The sequence below is a fragment of the Anguilla rostrata genome, chromosome 1 (assembly GCF_018555375.3).
Source record: "Anguilla rostrata isolate EN2019 chromosome 1, ASM1855537v3, whole genome shotgun sequence".
Lineage (NCBI taxonomy): Eukaryota > Metazoa > Chordata > Actinopteri > Anguilliformes > Anguillidae > Anguilla > Anguilla rostrata.
This window is the reverse complement of record NC_057933.1, coordinates 68374784-68395327: the sequence shown is the minus strand read 5'-3', so window position 1 is coordinate 68395327 and position 20544 is coordinate 68374784. Positions and strand designations below refer to the sequence as shown.

General features: G+C 42.5%; 1 protein-coding gene across 1 annotated transcript; it reads left to right on the top strand.

The window, feature by feature from the left end:
* Window positions 1–5294: 5294 nt before the first annotated feature.
* thbs3a (thrombospondin 3a) lies at window positions 5295–20212 on the top strand. The gene is made up of 23 exons (XM_064352720.1): window positions 5295–5588; window positions 8257–8463; window positions 9196–9449; window positions 9731–9833; window positions 10374–10400; window positions 10773–10855; window positions 11049–11100; window positions 11657–11805; window positions 11945–12085; window positions 12289–12363; window positions 12558–12710; window positions 13209–13319; window positions 13721–13828; window positions 14041–14200; window positions 14280–14398; window positions 14761–14813; window positions 15051–15244; window positions 15448–15626; window positions 15830–15878; window positions 15978–16174; window positions 17065–17237; window positions 19220–19359; window positions 19457–20212. Exons 1-23 carry the CDS (start codon window positions 5495–5497, stop codon window positions 19516–19518), a joined length of 2883 nt encoding a protein of 960 aa, XP_064208790.1. The 5' UTR covers window positions 5295–5494; the 3' UTR covers window positions 19519–20212.
* Window positions 20213–20544: the final 332 nt, after the last annotated feature.

The window sequence follows — 20544 nt, the reverse complement described above, 5'->3', positions numbered from 1 at the left end:
GGTAACAACCTGTATAAAGACGATGGCAAAAGGGGAAGCCAACTTGCAGCACATCCTGTCTGATGCTGTGGTGGAAGATCTGGGAACATGCATGCAAGTAATGCCAAACCCCACCATTCTTCGCTTAGACTGTTCTATGGAATAGAATAGAATAACTACATTTCCTTTAGCATTCATTGTATCTTAACTATTACACTGGGCTGGCCAGGAGAGGATGGGCTCCCCCTCTATAGAAGGGTTCCACCAGAGATTTCTTTCCATTGGGGAGTTTTTTTTTTCTCACTGCTGTTTCAGTGTTTTTCTTCTACTGCTAAGTTTTTTTTTTACCTCATTTTTTAGGGGTCCAGGCCGGGTTTTTTTTACCTACTTTTCCTCTTTCTGTTTTTTCTGTAAAGTATATTTGTGATTGTGTCTCTGTAAAAATACAAATAAAAATTTAATTGAATTGAACCTTATTTTCACCATAATTTTTGTTTCGAGGCATGACGTCCCCTCCAGGGTTATTCCCCCCAAAAATGTATGACACAGCTGATGCCCACATGGAATCAATCAACACAGAGAGCTAGCGCACGCTGACTGAGCCAAGCATTGGGGCTTGGGCAGGAAAGACTGGTGGTGGAGGGGAAAGAGCTGGTGGTGGAAGGTGTAAAAATGCAATGAGAATTGATAGATGAGTCAGACAGAAATTCATTGCAGCTGAAGAGTGAGGAAGAGGGAAAAGGTCTGATGAAGTAATACAAGAAGAGTGTGTGTGTATGTGTGTGTGTGTGTGTGTGTGTGGGGGGGGGGGGTGTTGTGGTCCTGAGGAACTGTTTCCAGCAGTCAATCCTACAAATTCCACTAGGAGTTGTCCTTGGCCAACCACTGTGGCTTCTGATGATGATTAGAGTCCCAGAAGACTTGGAAAGGCAGATTTTTTTTGGGTAGGCAGAAGTTATTGGTCACCTCCTGGAGGCATTAAAGCCAGAGAGAAAGCAGGGCCAGCTTACAGGGCGGCGATTGTGGGACAGACTTGGGGATATGGAAACTGTGCGTCTTCTGCTCCAGTTTGGTCTCTTGGCAACTGCCACAGATGTCTGGGAAGCGTCTGTCTTGCCTACCTCCAGTCCTGTAAGACCGCATATTCCTCACCCAACAAGCTCAGCCTGTCAACTGAATGACTGTGTGGTGAGGACTACAGCTAACTGAAAGTGCATAATGGCCTCCACTTATTTCTAACTGATTTGTTTTAAAGCGTTTTGGAGGACAGAAGCTTAAAGCCAGGAGTACATCAGCAGACTATTTGGAACTTGGAACATGGACCATGGAAGCTAGAGGGAACACACATGTGCACTGAGAAGTGAGGAAAGACAGCACAGCTGAACTGAATACGTTTCACAATTCCACTGCAACTGGACCCATGACACCCATGGCTAGGTGCTGACATTTCCGGTGGCATGCTGCTAAGAACAGCATTTGAGGTTGACCAGTAAGGCTCTTTAAATAGGGCACAGTGCGGTTTTAAGGTAGCAGCACAAGTAGTCCTGACTGAGGGTTTTAGTTATTAAAGTAATATAGTGATGTAATTTGTGATGAGAGAAGTGGTCCGGCTCCACAGCAGTCAGAGGGAGGCATGCTTTAGGTAACTGGAGGAACATAAATCATAGCTGCTTTCATAAAATTGTTGTAATGAACCCAAATATGGTTGCCATGGGACTAAAATGCTCTTCTCAATGGAAGAATTCATAATCCTTCATCGGGCCAAATGGAAGCATCTGTATGATATGTGGACGTTTAGTGGAACAGTTATATAATGGCTGTAATCGAATGGATGAATGGTAAGGCCTACACTTCCAAACCAATAAATTTTGGCAATATCGATTAACTGATAACTATCCTAAAGTTTCAATGACATAGAAATGCATTTTTCTAGACGACATGTCTAAGTTATTTTAGGAAATGCAAACGGTAAATTGCACATGCTATCACAGCTCGTTACGGTAAAAGTAAGTTCACATTGATTGGAATTTGGAGACAAGGTGTTTGCTCATTTGCACACAAAAATGAGTACCAGGGTTCGACCAGCGTTTTCTTAGGGCTCAGTTTCCTTTTTCTCTTTGGTCGGTGTGCGACAGTCCCAGTGGAATGTTCAGCCTGTAGTTTGGGGCGGTTAACAGTTTTCCAGCTGCCACAAAATGATGTGTAAATTACAGTCTTGGAGCACCAGATCACTAAAACCACACATGAGTCTCGTGTGCTGTACCAAAGAAAAAAAACGCTACAATGTTAAAAGGTCCTTTCCAATGAAACAATCCATAGCTCACTTTTTCCTACGTCTTTTTGCTATGAAATATTTTTAATTACTTTCCCTTCACATATTGTAGAAATTGTAACAGCAACTGTAACAGCAACTGCTTTCTGGTTTCAAAATTTGGAGCAAACAGAAGCACCTGTGGAACATGATGTTCTGCTGGACATGTTGTCTGCTTGTGAAACATTACAGACCAATGAACTGCAGACCAATTAAGTGCCATAATTAGCAGGAATAAGGGATAATGGAGAAAAGCTGGATGTCTCTCACTGTTCCCTTGACCATTAAGATTTTTGTGCTAAAAATGACTGATGGATGCACGTGTTTCCAAGATAAAGTTTGAGGTTATTTGTTTGATTATTAACTGAAGGTAGGAAGTTATTGAACACTGTATCGATGATTTACTGTGTGGTCTCTGAAACAGTGCTATTGCTGCCCCAGTAAGGCGTTCCCTCTGTGATGCATAGGGCTTGGGGAAACAAGCATCCTGCTGTCTGTTCCCCTACATTTTCACACAACAATAGAGGCGCAGAATTGTGCATAAAACAAAACACAGAACACCGCAGAAAATGTTGCAGTAGCCACTCTATCATAATATTCAAGGACTTAATATTTCAATTAGGTTTATTTTCATAGTTTTAAATGATAAAGTAATTATATTCAACCTGTGAGGGAGTGAGGCATTGCTTGTTAGAAAGTATTTGTCTAAAACTGCAAAAGAAAAAATCAAAAAAGTCAACACTCAGAAAGAAGTGATTTTAATGATTGTTAAGTATTGTGGGTCTTGGGAAATGTACCTCAGAGTGTGTGGTAGTGAATGAGGAACTGAAAAAAGGGGTCTAAGTCAAGTACATGAGAAGTGATGGGGCTTGCTCAGAACAGCAATAAGAGGACATGCTTAGCTTGATAAGACGAGGACAGAGAGGATCCTTCATCATAGGCTCTAGAGACTGAAGTAGGCCAGCTGGAAGCTGCTGGAGGGTTTTTGGTTAGGGTTTGAATCTGTTTTTCGAAGACACCCTTTTTTCAACAGCGTTAGGAGAAAACTCAACCTGATCCAGCATACAAATTTTTAAAATGCAATTTTCATTGGATATATCTGAACTCCATCAAACAACTAGAGCATCAAACCATACACTTTAGCCACCAAGAAACTCCACACTGGTTCCTGTGTGTGTGTGTGTGTGTGTGTGTGTGTGCGCATGCCTACCAGCCGGCAAACGTATGTGTGTATGCATGTCCACGCATGAATCTGGGTATGTCTATCTGTGTGGGGCAAAACCCTCACTCATTGTGTAGAAAGCATTTGGTTAAATGAAATCCCTCTGCCTACAGTGATTCCTCCAGAGGGCTGTACATAATAACCACAGAAAATGATCTGGGAAAGAATTCCAGTTCAGAGAAAAAAAAATACTCTTCGTGATTGATTACCTTTTCCACATTACTTTAACAAAACAAAAAATACCCAGGAAGCAGAAAGGTTACGCTCTCTGAACGCACGTCATCAATAAGGCTGGAATTTGTGTGTAAAAGTATGCTGACTGGATTCATGTTGAAGACCAGAAAGAGAATGTAGACTCTGTGCTTGGAACTTACTCATATTTTCCTGCTAGGAAAAAAAGCTTCAACGGTAAGGCTCAGGAGCCAGGCATTCATACAAAACCAGGTACACACACAAGATCATTTGTAGAGAGGGGTAGTTAGATTATGTGAAAATATTAACAATGTGTGCCTTTTACATTTCAGGGCCAAATAAAAGGGGTTATGAAAAATTCCCCATAGCTGTTATTACACATCACTACTCTTATGTAATTTAAAATAAATTATTTTTGGAACATGGATGAAAACGGAACACAGATGGGTTTTGGAAACAAATATATTAGAATTAGGCCTACATTTAAATTAACTTGTGACATGGAAGTTCCATATAGTAGAAATCATCGATGAAATGAATGCTGCACTGTCCGCCTGTTGCAGTAAATGCATCATTATAGGTGTAGCTGATTATTATTATTATTCAGTTCCACAATAGAAAGGTGAATGCACAATTCTAATTTATGAGTTCAGTTCCTTCAGTATTCTGTCTACCTTCAGGTCGACACGTGTTGTAGTTAAGTATTGAAAGTTATGGGGAGGAGACGGGGGAAATAGAGAAGTTCGGGGACTCATATTTTACGGTGAGTAAAACACCGGTCACTGCAGTTTTCCGAGCTGAGGTCATCTGTATTTTTCAGTCATTTGGGTTAGGTATGTTTTCGTTTCCGGATAATCACGCTTTCTCGGAATGTACTTGATTTGTTAGCATTAAAATCAATTTTCCATATAACAATTACATTTCCAAAACCCATTAGCTACTAGCGCATAAAATGATATCCTAGAACGTCAATGAAGGACTACATCAATAATCGAATTATAAGGATATGCAGGGGCCAGGTGGTAATACATTCTACATTCAAATCAAATGAAGGTGTACAGGCCGTGGCATTTGTCTACAGTTGGTTCATTTCATTCGGTTGCCTGTTTAAATTTATTTTATGAAATAATTACCTGGTTTCCCCATCTATAGTAGCCTAACATTCTTTTCACCTACACATTTACAAAGTAAATTCCTTAACTGGCCGTGTACTGATACATCTGCATATTATTAAAAAAAATAAGTTTCGATCGTTTAAAACCACAGTCTGCTATTGAGTGCGGCTAAGATTATTCTTGTTTTCCATGTCAATACTATAATATCCTCAAGACGATCTTTCGGTATTTTCCATTTAATCAAAAAAATAATAATAATCTGGCAAGTCTGTCTTTTGTAAATGCATGAAAAAGAAGTAAAATAGCAATCACTGGCTACTTTTTAGGTTGCCATTCACAACTTTTAGGTCTCATTCTTGTACAACATTACTGGACTTAACAAAGGAAAAAAAAAACTTTTGACTCGCAGCACGATCCGGCGAGGATCACAAAAAGGGACGAGCTACAGCATCCCCGTCACTACAGTGCGGTCACAGTCTGGACTAGAGCGGCAGGCAGTGGCGTGCTGACATCTCTCATCTATGTGTGTGTCTTTTTTAACCCGAACAGCGGGTCAGGGCTTGGCTGAAGACTAAAGGCAGAAGCACAACAACTTTTCAGTTGCAGTCACGTTCATCTCTGTTGCACTGAGGGATTTACATTTTTGGCAGTCTTCCACGCACCGTTTCTTGGAACATGGGTGCGAGGCGATCTGTGCCAGAATTACTTGTCCTGTATGCAGCCCTGTTCGCCGGCTTATGCAGGTCGAAAGATATGCAGGAGATGGAAGGTAATAAAAAATATTTTTCTATGCATTGAAGTATTAGTAGTAGTTTTCCCTAAAATAACACACACAGCGTGGCTGCGTGCGTTACACTTAAGTGCCCTTTACTTATTATTATTATTATTATTATTATACATACATACATGCATACTACTACTGTTAAATAATATTCATCAGCATCATCATTAGCCTCATAGTCATTTTGACTGGGCCCATTTTTAAGCTTCATATTAACTGAGATACAGTAGCCTACATATCATTTTCAACTCCGCGTGCCGCGCTGTGGTACCTGTCTTCTGTTTTTAATTCCTGGAGCACATTTCCTTGGGAAAACCATTCAGTATTAGTATTATACAACACGTTGTTTTGGCACAATCCCTGTTATCTTTTACAGTCGTACTGTACCTACCATTTTCATGCAGTGCCGTAAAACTTTATTTTCCTATGAACACAGTGTATGCTAAGTATAATCTCACATTTAATTTAGACAATGTTAAAGTTCCAATGTAATGGATATTTTACCAGCTCCCAAATTCATGAGAGTAGTACTGAATTAGCCTTAGACACATTACAGGGCCCATTACTGAAGTCATAAATGGCGTAGTCAGTCAAACCTAAAGAAATCGTTTGTGTTCTATACCATTTGAGTGATGGTTTTATTTGGCTGAGACCATTCAACTGATCGTATTTTGAACACGGTATGATTCTCAAAGATCCCCAGACCATGTAGCCTCTAGTTCATGCTGAGCACTGGCAATAGAGGGTCTTTCATTGCCTTTAAAGACCTGGCCGGTGAGCAAGCTGTTCCAGCTGCAGACGAGTATCAGATCCCCAGGCTCGTGCTAATGGCTGGAGACACAGCAGATGCAACTGACAGATTCTTTTAGAACAAGTAGTTCTGGGCAGAAACACCTGCTGGACAAAAAAAGAAAGAAACATGCTGTGTGTTCTTGTTTCCTTCACACCTCACATTTGAAATGCTGTACATTTAATGTTTGCATAAAAGAAGCCTTGATTATCTTTTCTGCATCACTTCTCAAACATGCGGGGTGTGACCTTACATTCAGTATGTACATATGACCATGGACATCGAGTTTCATGGCAGACCAGCAGGTCAGTAAGGTGGACAGACAATGTTATGCGCTCTTTCATTTAATGTCTCTTCCAATCTGCCTCACCAGTATCTTTGATTTTCTATCCCTCTGTCTGGAAATGTATTATTACTCTCGCTTCCCCTCTTGTTTTTAACAATGATGGAGAGCATGTGGAAATCTCCGTTTTCTTTTTTCTTTCCTTTGTTCCATAATTTCTTGCAGCCTGAGAGAGAAAGAAAGAGAAGAGAGAGAGAGAGAGAGAGAGAGAGAGAGCAGCTATGGCTAGGTAGAAGAAGTGATAGGGAAAAGTAGTAAGTGAAATAGAGAGGTGAAAATGTATGACAGTATAACAGTGACTAGAGGACTAAAGGAAAGAGAATGTTTCAGGGTGTAGACAAGAAGAGAGGATCTCTGGGAAAAGAGAGAAAAAGTAAATAATGGGCATAACTGGCTCAGTTTCCATGTTTAAACCAGAGGCATTTATGGAAAAGGGTAGTAAAAGGCTACTGAAATAGGAGGCGCTGATTGCTACACCAATGACCTTGACCTCAAAACTTAACTTCTCAGGGGGAAACGGAGACATTCTATGCCATTAATCAATCAATTGTGGGGGGGGGGGGTCCCTTAACACCTGGATCAGGGGACACAGAGCTCACTGTGATGTCATGGGACTAAATTCATGGTTTTGTCATGGGAATTTGTATTTGTGTATGCAGGCATGCACACCCCTCTCTCTTTAAACAGTTCTAACAAATCTTACGTATTCTGTGTGATGTGGAAGCCATATCAGAATTAGGTCAAGTGAGAACTAGGCTAGATTGTACAAATCCAGTTGTAAGATCAGTGTTAATGAGATAATATTAATTGACCTTAGCTGCTGTGGGCTTAAATTAACCTACTTTCAAAGGCCAGGAAACCCTGTATTTTGTAGCACATAAACGTCACTCTTTGAGTTGTCTGCTGCTAAGAGTATTAAGGTATGAGTGATATGAGATGAAATAAAGTGAGATATTTGGAATTTAATGAAAATGGCCTTCATCTATGAACCCAGGTTTTAACTAAATAAATAATTGAATCATTCAATCAGTCAATTAATAACAACAGCATTTATATCTAGTCATTTAAATGATGCTCTTATCTAAAAGAATGTATAAAATTGTACATGCAATAAGACTAGATGAACACCAGTATAGTTACAGATATTGCCAGTAACAAAATCAAAAAGCCTAATTGTATACCAAACAATGCCATAATAATAAACATATTGTCTCTGTTATGATCTTGGCTAATGCCTCAGGCATCATGAGACAAAATAACAGGCTAAGAGAGAGGTGACTTCCTGATGGTATTCCCTGCCATCGCAGTCAACGACAACTGCTTTCTTTTTTCTTGCTTTCTGTCTCCTTCACTCAGTCCTCACATTCCTGCCATACTCCCTTCTACACAGTGAAACGTTCAGGGTTCATGTGTTAACCAGTTTACATGAGACCAGAGGGAATGAACAGAGACTCTATCAGAGGTGACTTAACGCTGAATACTTTGCCATAACCCTCCCCCGTGGCCCCTCTCTCTGTGCCCAGTGATTGACGTGCTGACGCTGAATGATGCCAAGCAGAGCGTGGCAGCGGTGGAGAAGGTGGCAAGGGCTCTTGGGACAGCCGATGACATCTACATCGCCTCCACCTTTCGCGTGCCGCCAAAGCTGGGCGGCATGCTGCTCGGCCTGTACAACAAGCAGGACAACAGGAAGTACCTGGAGCTGGCCATCATGGGCAAGATCAATAAAGGTACCTGTGCGTAGTAAACAGACCTGGGTAAAATGCATATTTTAAATATAAAAGCCCCTCAGACACCAGATTCCAGACTATTTTAAAAGGATCATATTTTCACTAATATTAAGAATAAAGTCATTCTTAAAGATGGTACTTTTTTGTGTGAAAATTCAGTTTAAACGTATTTTACAGGTATCTGAATTATTTAAAGTACATATTTGACTCAGGTCTGCCACAGGATAGACTCTTGTTTATTTATTTTAAATTTCCGTTGTATGCACCAGCGCCAGCTTGTATTAAAGGTAGCAGAAATTTGGAAAAAGATTATTGTGCCAAAAGCTGTTTACACTTCTTTTTAACTTGGTTACATAACAAGTGATTCAATTGGTTGAATAAAACCAGACCTGTTAGCAGGCAACTCCTTTGCTTTTGTTCATGTCATATTAGTGTTTAATTATCGTTTATACAAAGAAAGAAAAGGCTAGAGTGAGAAATAATATTTTTAAAACAAATATTTCACACCCATTTGTTATTACTGGTGTATGCATAATTATCCCTGTGACCCACACCTCACATGTTCTTAGCACTGCTTTTTGCCCCTCAACTCCTTGCTTTGTCACTCATCCCTTGGTTTTTCTTTTCACCTACACCCCTTTCTCTTCTTTCACTCCCTCAGTTCACTCATTTCATTCCTTATGCCTCCATTAATTTTTCTCCTCCTTCCCCATCGTTCCCCTCACCCCTCAGTCCTTGTGCGTTACCTGCGGAAGGACGACAAGCTCCACACCGTTAACCTCCAGAATGCCAACCTGGCCGACGGACGCACTCACTCAATCATCCTGCGGGTGGGCGGGCTCCGCCGGGCAAACCTTAACCTGGAGCTCTACATTGACTGCCGATTGGCCGACACCAGCAAGGGCCTCCCCTCATTGGTCCAGCTTCCATCAGATGCAGAGTCGGTGGACATCCGTAACGGCTATAAAGCCTACGCCAGGCTACAGGTGACAACCAACTGAATATGCCTCGAGTGCTTCTATACACCTTTACACCTGTAAGGGATATTACCCCACTAATGCTCTCAATTACCTGAGGTGGGATTCATTGGTTTATTTCATATTTTTATGTAAAAATGGCTACCAGTTAATAACCAGTTAATACCAAACAATTTGGCTGTATTGCTCTGAGCCGTTTAATTTAATGAGGTGTGTATTTGTGTGTGCGTACATGGGTGTGTGTGCGTGCGTGCGTGTGTGTGTATATGTGCACATGTGTGTGCTTTTAGGGCTATGTGGAGACCCTAAAGCTGGCTCTTGGGGGCAGTGTAGCAACAGCAGGTGCCCTAACAGAATGCCCTTTCCAGGGAGACTCCTCACTGTACAACACTGGTAACCCATTCTTTGTTTTTCATTTATGCAGAAATGTGTCTGTCAGTTTTTCAGTTGCACTAATACTTATTTCCCTGAACACAGCAAGATACCATGAAGAGCAACCCATAAAACTATATGAACAATGCATCAATCCAGCCCCCAAATTATTAGTGATTTATATTTCGCTAAACTGCAGGATGACTAAAGCAAATACGTAACCTTTCTTATAGCTCCATCTAGTGGTGGTAAAAAAAACAAAAAACAAGATGCGCTTGGTAATCACTGAGTAGCCATCACTCGCTAAGTCATTTGTCATTATGTGTAAATATCTGAGTCATATGCAGTGAGAAAAATCTAGAAATGGCCAAGCATGCTGAAACATGAAATTATTTTGCCGCAACTGCAATAGTACATTCGTCTGAAATTATAGCTAATATTTACACAGTTGTCTTAGTGCTAAGTAGTTAAGTCATTTACATTAAATCTGTTGGATTGCAGTATCAGTCCTAAATATGCTTGCAATAAAGGTTATAACAGTATTAATTTCTTTTTCTGCAGTGAATGGGGAAGTAAACTCCATACTTGGTGAGTGTTATATGCTATGTAATTTCAACCTGAGACCGGTTCATCACTTTAGTGCAAGAATCTTTTTAGTGTCATTCTGTGCCCTGATGTCTATTAAATTCATTCAGTTTTCTCCTGGTGTTTCACTATTGCTCTATTAGAAATTATGATTCTTCATTTCTATGTCAGTTATCCAGAATATCCAACTGAGATTTTCAATAACTAGATGTTGAACCTCATTGATAAGTTAATGCTAATGCTAAATTTATTGATAAATACTTATATTTTCTTCAACAATCGTACTTGTTTGCTTAATGCATATTGTTATATGTATAACTGATATTGGTATTGGTACCATTCTTTACTATGTTAACTTGGCTTTCTTCCCATCAGGTGATCACACTAAGGCTCTGATTGGTCAGCTCATTATCTTCAACCAAATTCTGGGGGAGCTGCGGGAAGATATCAGAGAACAGGTAAGAGGGGTTTGACATTGTGAGGTGTGTCTATGTAGGCATGTGTGTGTGTTTCCAAGCATGTGTGTGTGTTTATGTGTGTGTGTGTGTGTGTTTGTAGGGTTGAGGTGGTTAATAGGTGTGTCTAGGGGTGGTGTTTAGATGTATTTTATTGATTCTCAGTCTGTTGCTATACTGTGCATTATTTCCTCAGGTCAAAGAGATGGCTCTCATCAGGAACACTATACTAGAGTGCCAAGTGTGTGGTGAGTGACAGAGCACTTACTCACTCCAGTGCACACCCAGATTGACCAGTATTGAGGCCTTTAAGGCTCCTACTCTGGCTTCAGGCTGACATCAGGCTAATGGGCTGAAGGAGGGTGTTTCACATGGATATGTTCAGCACAATCCAACCTTGCATTTTAATTCTTTGTCACCCATATCAATAAATGAATATATTTAACAAAATTCAATTTGAAGTAATATTTGTTAGTTTAAAACCCTATTGAAAATATGTCTGCGAAGCGAAATTCAGCAATCAATCTCCAGATTATTTCACGTGTAAGGCCCTGAATTTCAGAATATATGCAGTTGTAAATAATTGCTAATCATTTAAAAAAAAAAAAAAAAAGCCCTTTAAATGATTCATGGGACGATTTTAACTGCTGACTAGGTCCCTTCTGTAGGAGGGTGTCTGCATCTTGCTGCTCTCTATATCTAGGCTATAAGAGCTGCTTGGGGGAAAGGCAGAGCTCTGTTTTAGCGACTGGCTAATCTGTACGGGGTTGTTTTAAAGGAAAAATTTACATTTTCTCCCTATAGGCTTCACTGAGCCACGGTCCCGCTGTTCCCCTAACCCCTGCTACAAGGGGGTGTCCTGTCAGGAGACCCCAAACTTCCCTGGGTACCGCTGTGGGCCCTGTCCCGAGGGCATGGAAGGCAATGGTACTCATTGCAGGGACACTGATGAGGTGTGTACCGCCCACATTGGTGTGCAAATCTTTGTCCCAAAGTCATTAATGCTTGATGAGTTACCCTGCAGGCGGTTACAGGTGCCTGTTGAGTGAGTACTGGGGTGTGTGTGTGTGTGTGTGTGTGTGTCTCCCTCAGTGTGCCCTGGCCCAGCCGTGCTTCAGTGCAGCAGGGTGTGCGAACACTGCCAAGGGCTTCACCTGTGAGCCCTGCCCCCCCGGACTCTGGGGCCCCCCTGTCTCTGGGGTTGGTTTGGCGTACGCCAAGAGTCACAAACAGGTAAGAGGCGAGCATCCATACACAGACAAACACTCTTATAAAGTAATTTTCTCACAGAATCAAAAATGCTCTCACTACTTGTAGAGACATATGGTGGCTTCAGATTGAAACATTGAAAAGAAGGTGTGCGTAAGGTGTGTGTGTGTGTGTGTGTGTGTGTGTGTTCTCTCTATCCTCCCACATGCTTTGCTCTTTTTCCTCAGGAGTGTTCAGACATTGATGAGTGTGTTGAGGTCAGCAATGCCTGTGTGCCCAATTCTCTGTGCACCAACACTGTGGTGAGTCCTAATCAAAGGAAAGCAGGACAGATCCAGATCAAGTCAAGTCACATTTATAGCACATTACACAGCGCTTCACCAAAACAATGCAGGTTGTAGCAGAATGCACTCTGTCTGTTTGATGTGATTTAACAGTTCTAACAGATTATAGTTTTAAAGATTTAACAGTTATAGCCAGTTTCTCTCTCTTCTAGGGCTCCTTTGAGTGTGGCCAATGCAAAGGAGGCTTTTTTGGAAACCAGTCGGTCGGCTGCTTTCCGCGGACATCTTGTGCCACGCTGAGTTTCAACCCTTGTGATGCCAATGCGCATTGTGTCATCAAGTGGAACGGGGATGTAGCCTGTAGGGTGAGCCGGGCCATATAGACCCCTAACGAGCAGCAGCCATGCTTGGAAGGGAATTACATAGGGTCAGTGGGATAGAGCTATATAGAGCCAGTCTGATAGATCGAAGTTATTATTTATTTTATTTTTATTGAATTCTCCTTGCAGTGTAGGTTTCCCCATAGCAGAATATATGGTTCTTGAAATTAAGATCTGAGACTCATGTCTCTGACAGGGGACAAAAATGAATAGCCTTCAGAAGACATACAGGCATAAGTAACGTAGGTTTCCCTGGACAGGTACATCTGTAAGGCTGAACATTAAAGCCAAGTAGTTATAACCAACCCAGAATGTTTCCAGTTCTGCAGTCCCAGTCAATTGCACCACCACTCATTCTGAACTCAGTCTGGCCAACTTAATTTACAGCCTTTTGCTCGTGGCTGATTTAGAGCAGAAATGTCTGTGACTCAGACATCATGTTGCTGTGCCTGTGCAGTGACACTGCCTCTCTATCTTCATCAGTGCAATGTGGGCTGGGCTGGAAACGGGAACACCTGCGGTCCAGACATGGACATTGATGGATACCCGGACCAGTCTCTCCCCTGCATCGACAATGACAAACACTGCAAGCCGGTCAGTGAAACTGTGTTCACACATAGCGCTGCCACTACACCTTTTACAGTACATGCTGTACACTGCACAGTATTTACAACACTCTCCAAACACAATGCTTGGAGGCCACTGTACTCCTTACGTATCAAACATTGATAATTTTACCTCCTACACACTGCAAAGAATTTATGGACTCCACACCCCATATGCATGCAATGATCACTATACTCCCTTTACTGTACACCATGCTCCCATGCACACTGCAGGTTGAAACTCTGCTCTGAGAGGGTGATGCCTGGATGACTATTGACTGTGTTTCATGGATTGGGTTAGCTTGAGTGAAGTGCACTGCCTGTTCATTTTAAGGCTCAGTTACAGAGGTGTACTAACCAACATTAGCGTACCATTTATGCCTTGAACAGGACAATTGCCTTTCCACGCCAAACTCTGGTCAGGAGGATGCAGATAATGATGGTATTGGGGACCAGTGTGATGATGATGCTGATGGAGATGGGATCAAGAATGTTGAGGTGTGTCCCTGTGTCTATATGTTTACTGCGCTTGATATGATCATTCATCATATATATTTAATCATCTTGGAATTGTGTTGTATTCTGGACAGAATTAACCCCAGACAAAGTGTTTTGTTGGGCAATCAAATACTGTCCCAGTGCATTTGTGTTCAGCAGCCTTTAATATTCAATAGACATAATTATATTGCGTCTTAACTCTGGTTTCCCAGGACAACTGTCGCCTGGTGGCAAACAAAGACCAGCAGAACTCTGACACAGATTCGTTTGGTGACGCCTGTGACAACTGCCCAAACGTCCCCAATATTGACCAGAAAGACACTGACAACAACGGAGAGGGTGACGCGTGTGACAATGACATCGACGGAGATGGTGAGCCCTCCAATCATACTCTTCGTTTGCAACCCCTCTGTCATATACTGTTTAAGAAGCCTGAGTGTCTTCTGTGCAGGCATCCTCAATGTACTGGACAACTGCCTCAAAGTCCCCAACCCCCTGCAGACAGACCGGGATGGAGACGGGGTGGGGGATGCTTGTGACAGTTGTCCTGAAATCAGCAACCCCATGCAGGTCTGTGTGTGTGTCTGTGTGTGTGTGAGAGAGAGAGAGAAGGGGGAGGGGGGGCTGGGAGTATATATGTACATTGTTATTGGGCTGGTAACAGCAAATACTTGATTTAGTGTATGTTATTTAAACCAGTGATTCCAGTCGATTTATTGTGTACTTGTAAATACTTGCAAATAAGAGGTTGCCAAGAAAATAAGACATTTATTTGAGCTGTTGAGTACCTGTACTACAGTGGATGAAATGCAGTTTGTTGGAGTGATTTGTTTTTCTAAGCACATGGGCCAGAGTTGTTTATTTGATCATTACGGTTATGTATTGACATTTATCATGGTTTAAAAATTTCATATGATCCATTTTCCTTGCAGACGGACATTGACAATGACCTGGTAGGAGACATGTGTGACACCAACCAGGACATGTGAGACAGAAATCTGCACTTCAAAACATGCATGCACACACAAGAGTACACATGATTCTAATGTTTAAGTTATTTTGTTTACCTGTATCTATAGATAATTAAAAGAAAACGGATTGCTTTACTGACTTTCTGTAGTCCTCCATCAAAAATGTCACTTGACGGACGCTTTAAATAGAGGAATATTGCTGCCTTGCAACTGCAGTCATTATAATAAGACTGCACTATTCCAATGTTCAGGGATGGGGACGGACACCAGGACTCACGGGACAACTGCCCAGACATCCCCAACAGCTCCCAGCTGGACTCGGACAACGACGGCATCGGTGATGACTGTGATGACGACGATGATAATGACGGGATCCCAGATTACGTACATCCTGGCCCTGACAACTGCCGGCTCATACCAAACCCGAACCAGAAAGACTCTGATGGTAACTTTTCACCTGCATTCAGATGTACACACATTATTACATTATATTCCATACTTCACTGTTCCATATCACACGTTTAATGGAAAAGCATGAGAAAAATACAGTTATTCCAAAGCAGGTTATTTCATGCTTTGGGATAATAAGTGCACAAGTACATGTATATGTCTCACTGTATTTAATGTGACTCCACTCTGTCTGTACAGGAAATGGGATGGGCGATGTGTGTGAGAAAGACTTTGACAATGATACCGTGATGGACCAGTTTGACGTGTGCCCAGAGAGCGCAGAGGTCACACTGACGGACTTCAGAGCCTATCAGACAGTCATCCTGGACCCTGAGGGAGATGCCCAGATTGACCCCAACTGGGTGGTGCTCAACCAGGTGACTAACATCAACGGCTGTGCACTTCACTAGTCCTGAAACCCATAGTTCCCCTTGAGTTAATCTTTAGCACAGACATCATTTATTTTGCATGCTATTGTCACATTTTGTACTTTACGTTTTTATTGTGTGTAAAAAACATTACTGTTTTCATTTCAGAAGGACATATGATTTAACCGTAACATGCTGCGTCTTGATTTTAGGGTATGGAGATTGTTCAGACCATGAACAGCGATCCTGGATTAGCTGTGGGTATGTCAGCTGAAACACGCTTCTCTACGTTCATGTCCATGTCTCTGTCCCAGTTCTCTGACCATCTCCCCTTACTGTAAAATTGACCTCTTCTCCAAGGCTACACGGCCTTCAACGGCGTGGACTTCGAAGGCACGTTCCACATCAACACAGTGACAGACGACGACTACGTCGGCTTCATCTTCGGCTACCAGGACTCCTCCAGCTTCTACGTGGTGATGTGGAAGCAGACGGAACAGACCTACTGGCAGTCCGTGCCCTTCCGTGCCTTAGCTGAGCCAGGCCTGCAGCTAAAGGTGAGCACTGACCGACAGTCTCGCTACAGGGCACTATCTGCTTTAGTGAATGGATGCTACAAACAATGCAGGTGTAAGTTGGGTTATACCAAAAAACCCCAGTTATTGCATAGAAAATGTTAAATCTATGTTTTGGGTAAAGATGTCATGGCTTTATGTTATCTTATGAACGGTTCTCTTTCTCGGTTCGAGTTAGCATTGCTTGTCCTGTTACCAGTAGAAATTAGTTCATGTTTACATTCCTAGATTCAGCCCATTGGGCCAATGGCTCATCGCCAAGTTCGAGAAGATTGCTTAAAAAAGTTGTCTTAGTGTCTGAATTACACAGGAAATCATTAGGTCTAAATAAAAGCGTGTTAAACCGTCTTACTACAGATGGACAAGAGTACAGAAATGACAGTCTGCGTCATACACAATACTGTCCTGCAAGAACAGCCGAGTCAATTAGCTGAAATTACAAGTAGCTGTGGCAAACAAGCCTGCTACAGGCCACCGAAGTGGCTTTCCATGGGGCCCTCCAGCACAGAGACACAGGGAGACGATGTTCAAACAGTCCACGTTCATTTAGAAGGGTGGCAAGGTGGTACAGCCAAAGAGCAGATCTTAAAACTGTCATGACAGAGGCTTTCTTGTGTGAGTGGGGATGACAAATTTAACCTCTGCGCACTGATTACCTCACTACGCACAGATGCAGCCACTCCTGTTCCCGGGTCCAATTAGCCTGGCCAATTATCTCATTCTTAACCAATTATCCAATTGGCCAGGTCTAATTAGCTTGACCCAGGGCAGGTGTGGCTGCTTAAACCAGCCATCCCCACACCACAGTAGCACATGCTTGTTTTATGTTTAAATCTTTGTTTGTTGTTCCCCCACCTGTCTCTCTTCCGCAGGCGGTGAAGTCCCGGACCGGCCCGGGCGAGTTCCTGCGCAATGCCCTGTGGAACACGGGTAACACGGCGGGGGAGGTCAAGCTGCTCTGGAAAGACCCGCGCAACGTGGGCTGGAGGGACAAGACGTCTTACCGCTGGCAGCTCAGCCACCGCCCCCAGGTGGGCTACATCAGGTGAGCTGACCCTGCGCTGCTGTAGCTGACCTCTTCACTGCAGGCCCTCTTAATCCAGGGTTTTGTAATACTTTTCATTTGTAGAGGATTTAACAAGTTATTTTTATACTTGGGTCATTTATTTCGCTGATTTGATTATGCGTGACAAGTTATATTGTTTCCATTTTTGCCTTTTTTGTGTTCTCCGGCCCTGACTTCCAATATTTATTTTTATTTAATAAATATCCACTTAAGAAAACAAGGGATTGAACACACAATTCGCTGCAGTCTATTGCTTTGTCCATTAATATACTATTACCACCCACCCTGCTCTGTTTCATGTATTGGAAACATTGTTCTTTTCAGTGTGAGGACAATTCTACCAAAAACATTTAGTAAGTTCAATATGGGAAACAAAGAATTACTTTCATATGAATTTATCATTTTATTATTTAATGGCTTTAATGCCTGGAACGTAAAAGGAGATAATGAATAGGTGCATAATGCTTCATATAGAAATACATTTTCTTTATTATGGATTGTACATATATATAAGTGGAAGGGGTTACTGCTGCCAGGTATGCACGTGAGACACAAACTCATGGCTTAAACATTTATAGACATTATTCTGTGCTTATAGATGGAATGTTTGTCATTTGACTCATCATCATACAAGCCTCCCAGAATTCATGTGGGTGAGGTCCATGGTCTTAACAGTGAACACTAGAGGGGGTGCTGCTTCGTTTGGTGCCTGATGGGTTGATATGAAGAGGGATTGTGGGATGGGCAGTGGAGAACGGGGGTAAAATATAGGGGGGGGTTATTCCCATAATTTTTTATTTTCTATTTTTTTCCTCTAAAATCTCTGTGACTTTACAGAGAACCCGGGCCCCCTGGCTACCCATTGTCCCCGTTTCCATGCCGACCAAATCCTTGGCAGGAATTTGTTTGGCATCTGTTCATATGCAGATCCAGAGGAAGCTACTGCAGAGTGGGGGGTCCAGGAGGGAGAGAGGGAGTGAAGGACAGAGAGAGGACTCTGGGGCTGGCTGGGGTATAAGAGAACTGGGGGATTAGGCAAAATAACATTCAGGCAAAATATTTCAGTCTACATGTATGGAGGTAGCATGTATTTGTATGGTAGCAGTGGCTTGGGGATAGAAGACATTCATAAAATTCCCAGACCGTGATATTGAGTAATAAGGAAAGGAACTACTGTACTATGAAGGGGGTCAGTGGTAATGCTGAAACAGAGTACAGTATATACAGAAGCAGAGAAAGCGATGGACAAAGAGCGATAATAAACGTAGTCTAGAATTGTCATCAAAACGCAAGATCTGCTCCAAAAGACCGATGCCACAAAGGTGCGCTCATTCTACATGATGGAGTACCCAGCCTGAAACAAAAGGCCTAACTACTGTTAGCAGAGTCATTAAAAGACACGACAGCTGAAGGCTGATTTATGTCAACGTGCCCGCGTGTAGAGTTCGTCAGAACTGGGCCTTTTCAGCCTTCTCCCCATTAGCATGTGGAGAAAGAGGGGGTCCCACAGGGGCTCGCCGAGCAGGGAGCCAGGTCTTTGTAGAGGCAGTGAGGCCCTTTCAGATACAAACAGAAAGGCACCTGCTTTGTATTCTGCTCGGAGGAGTGAATAGAGCGCGGCGCAGCACTTGAGCACTGGCAGGGATGACGGCCTCTCCTCTCCGCCTTTGCGCCACTGCAAGCTCCTCAGCCACCAGTGGCCCACTCCACCCTTTCTAAGCAGCTAGGGAAAGCTGGGAGATGGCCATGGAGTTCGTCAACACCTCTGTGTGCAGTGGGCTGATTTATATGGCCAAAATGAGATGATGAGCACTGGGCATACAGCATTTGTGAAGTCTTCCTTTTACATTACATTAATTTGGCAGACGCTTTTATCCAAAGCGACGTACAAAAATGATGACTACTCTGACCCGTGAGCCCTTGTCCTTGTCTCACTGGCTGTGCCGAATGCCATTCTGCAGACTGAAGCTGTATGAAGGGCACGTATTGGTGGCTGACTCGGGCGTGGTCATCGACACCACCATGAGGGGCGGACGTCTGGGCGTCTTCTGCTTCTCACAGGAGAATATCATCTGGTCCAACCTGGGCTACCGCTGCAACGGTACGTCATTCGCTCAAGTCCAACGTGCGCAGCTTTCAGCTGACAGAACAGATTCGGTTTTACTTTGAATGCGCTAAAATGTATTCCCCTCCACCAGATACCGTCCCAGATGACTTCAGCGCCTATCGTAAACAAGTACAGATGGACTTCCAGGTGTGAGGGAGGGGTGAAGGCGAGGGAGGTGTGGGGCAGATGGACACCCTGTGCGCACAGCCTGGACACAGAACCCACAGCATCGCCTGTGTCTGTCAGCTGATGTGAGCTGTTATGAGTGTGACCGAGTCTGTATGGGGGAAAGGAAACAGACCCTTCTTGTCCCGGTCGCACTGAACTGAAGCAGAGGGCTAACGTTAGCTCCAAGCCACACAAAAATGTATAAACTGATTTTCATCAGGCTGATTAGTGCTGTGCAAGGGTAGTGATGTCTCTGTCCCGTCCTCACTGTGTGGATGAATGTGATGAGCGTTAAGAACGGAACGTGTGTATATGTGTGTACGTGTGCATGCAGTAAAATGTCACCATTGAAATAAAGCGCACAAACTATCCTAACTGGGTTTAATTTCCCAACGGATCATTTTTTAAATCACAAAATCTTGAGAAACAAAACTAACAGAAAATTCATACACAGTAAACTATTACCCAGACATTTCTGTTACAATGTAAAAATAACATTTTGGCCCTGAAATGTGTACTTCAATAGTGAAAGACAGTTTATTATACAATCCTGTTAACCCACAAATGAGTGTGTGAATGTCTTTTTTTAGTACATGGATTATTTTTTTATACTGTACTTTATAGGGCTGTGAGTCTTGCAATAATTAAATATGAAATAAAGACTTGATACTAGATATAACTGCTTCCATAACTGCTGGTCTTTCCTGCTTGCACAAAATAATGGACCATGTTCAAAGTTCATACCTTGGAGTCACTGAACGTATCTAGCTCCCACTTCTATAAGCCATAGGTAGCAGCTCTGAAAAAGCTGACAATTTCCCTCTAAACTACTTCCATAAGCACAACGATCTTCCAAAATGGCAAAATTGCCCAATTTGATGACAAAGTTCTTTTTTTTTTGGCCTTTTTAAAATTAACTTTGACCCTGTTCATATTCCATTAATAAACTAATAAACTAAATCCTTATCTTAGTGGCCATTGTGGTAGACTGAAATCAGATGCATTGACTTG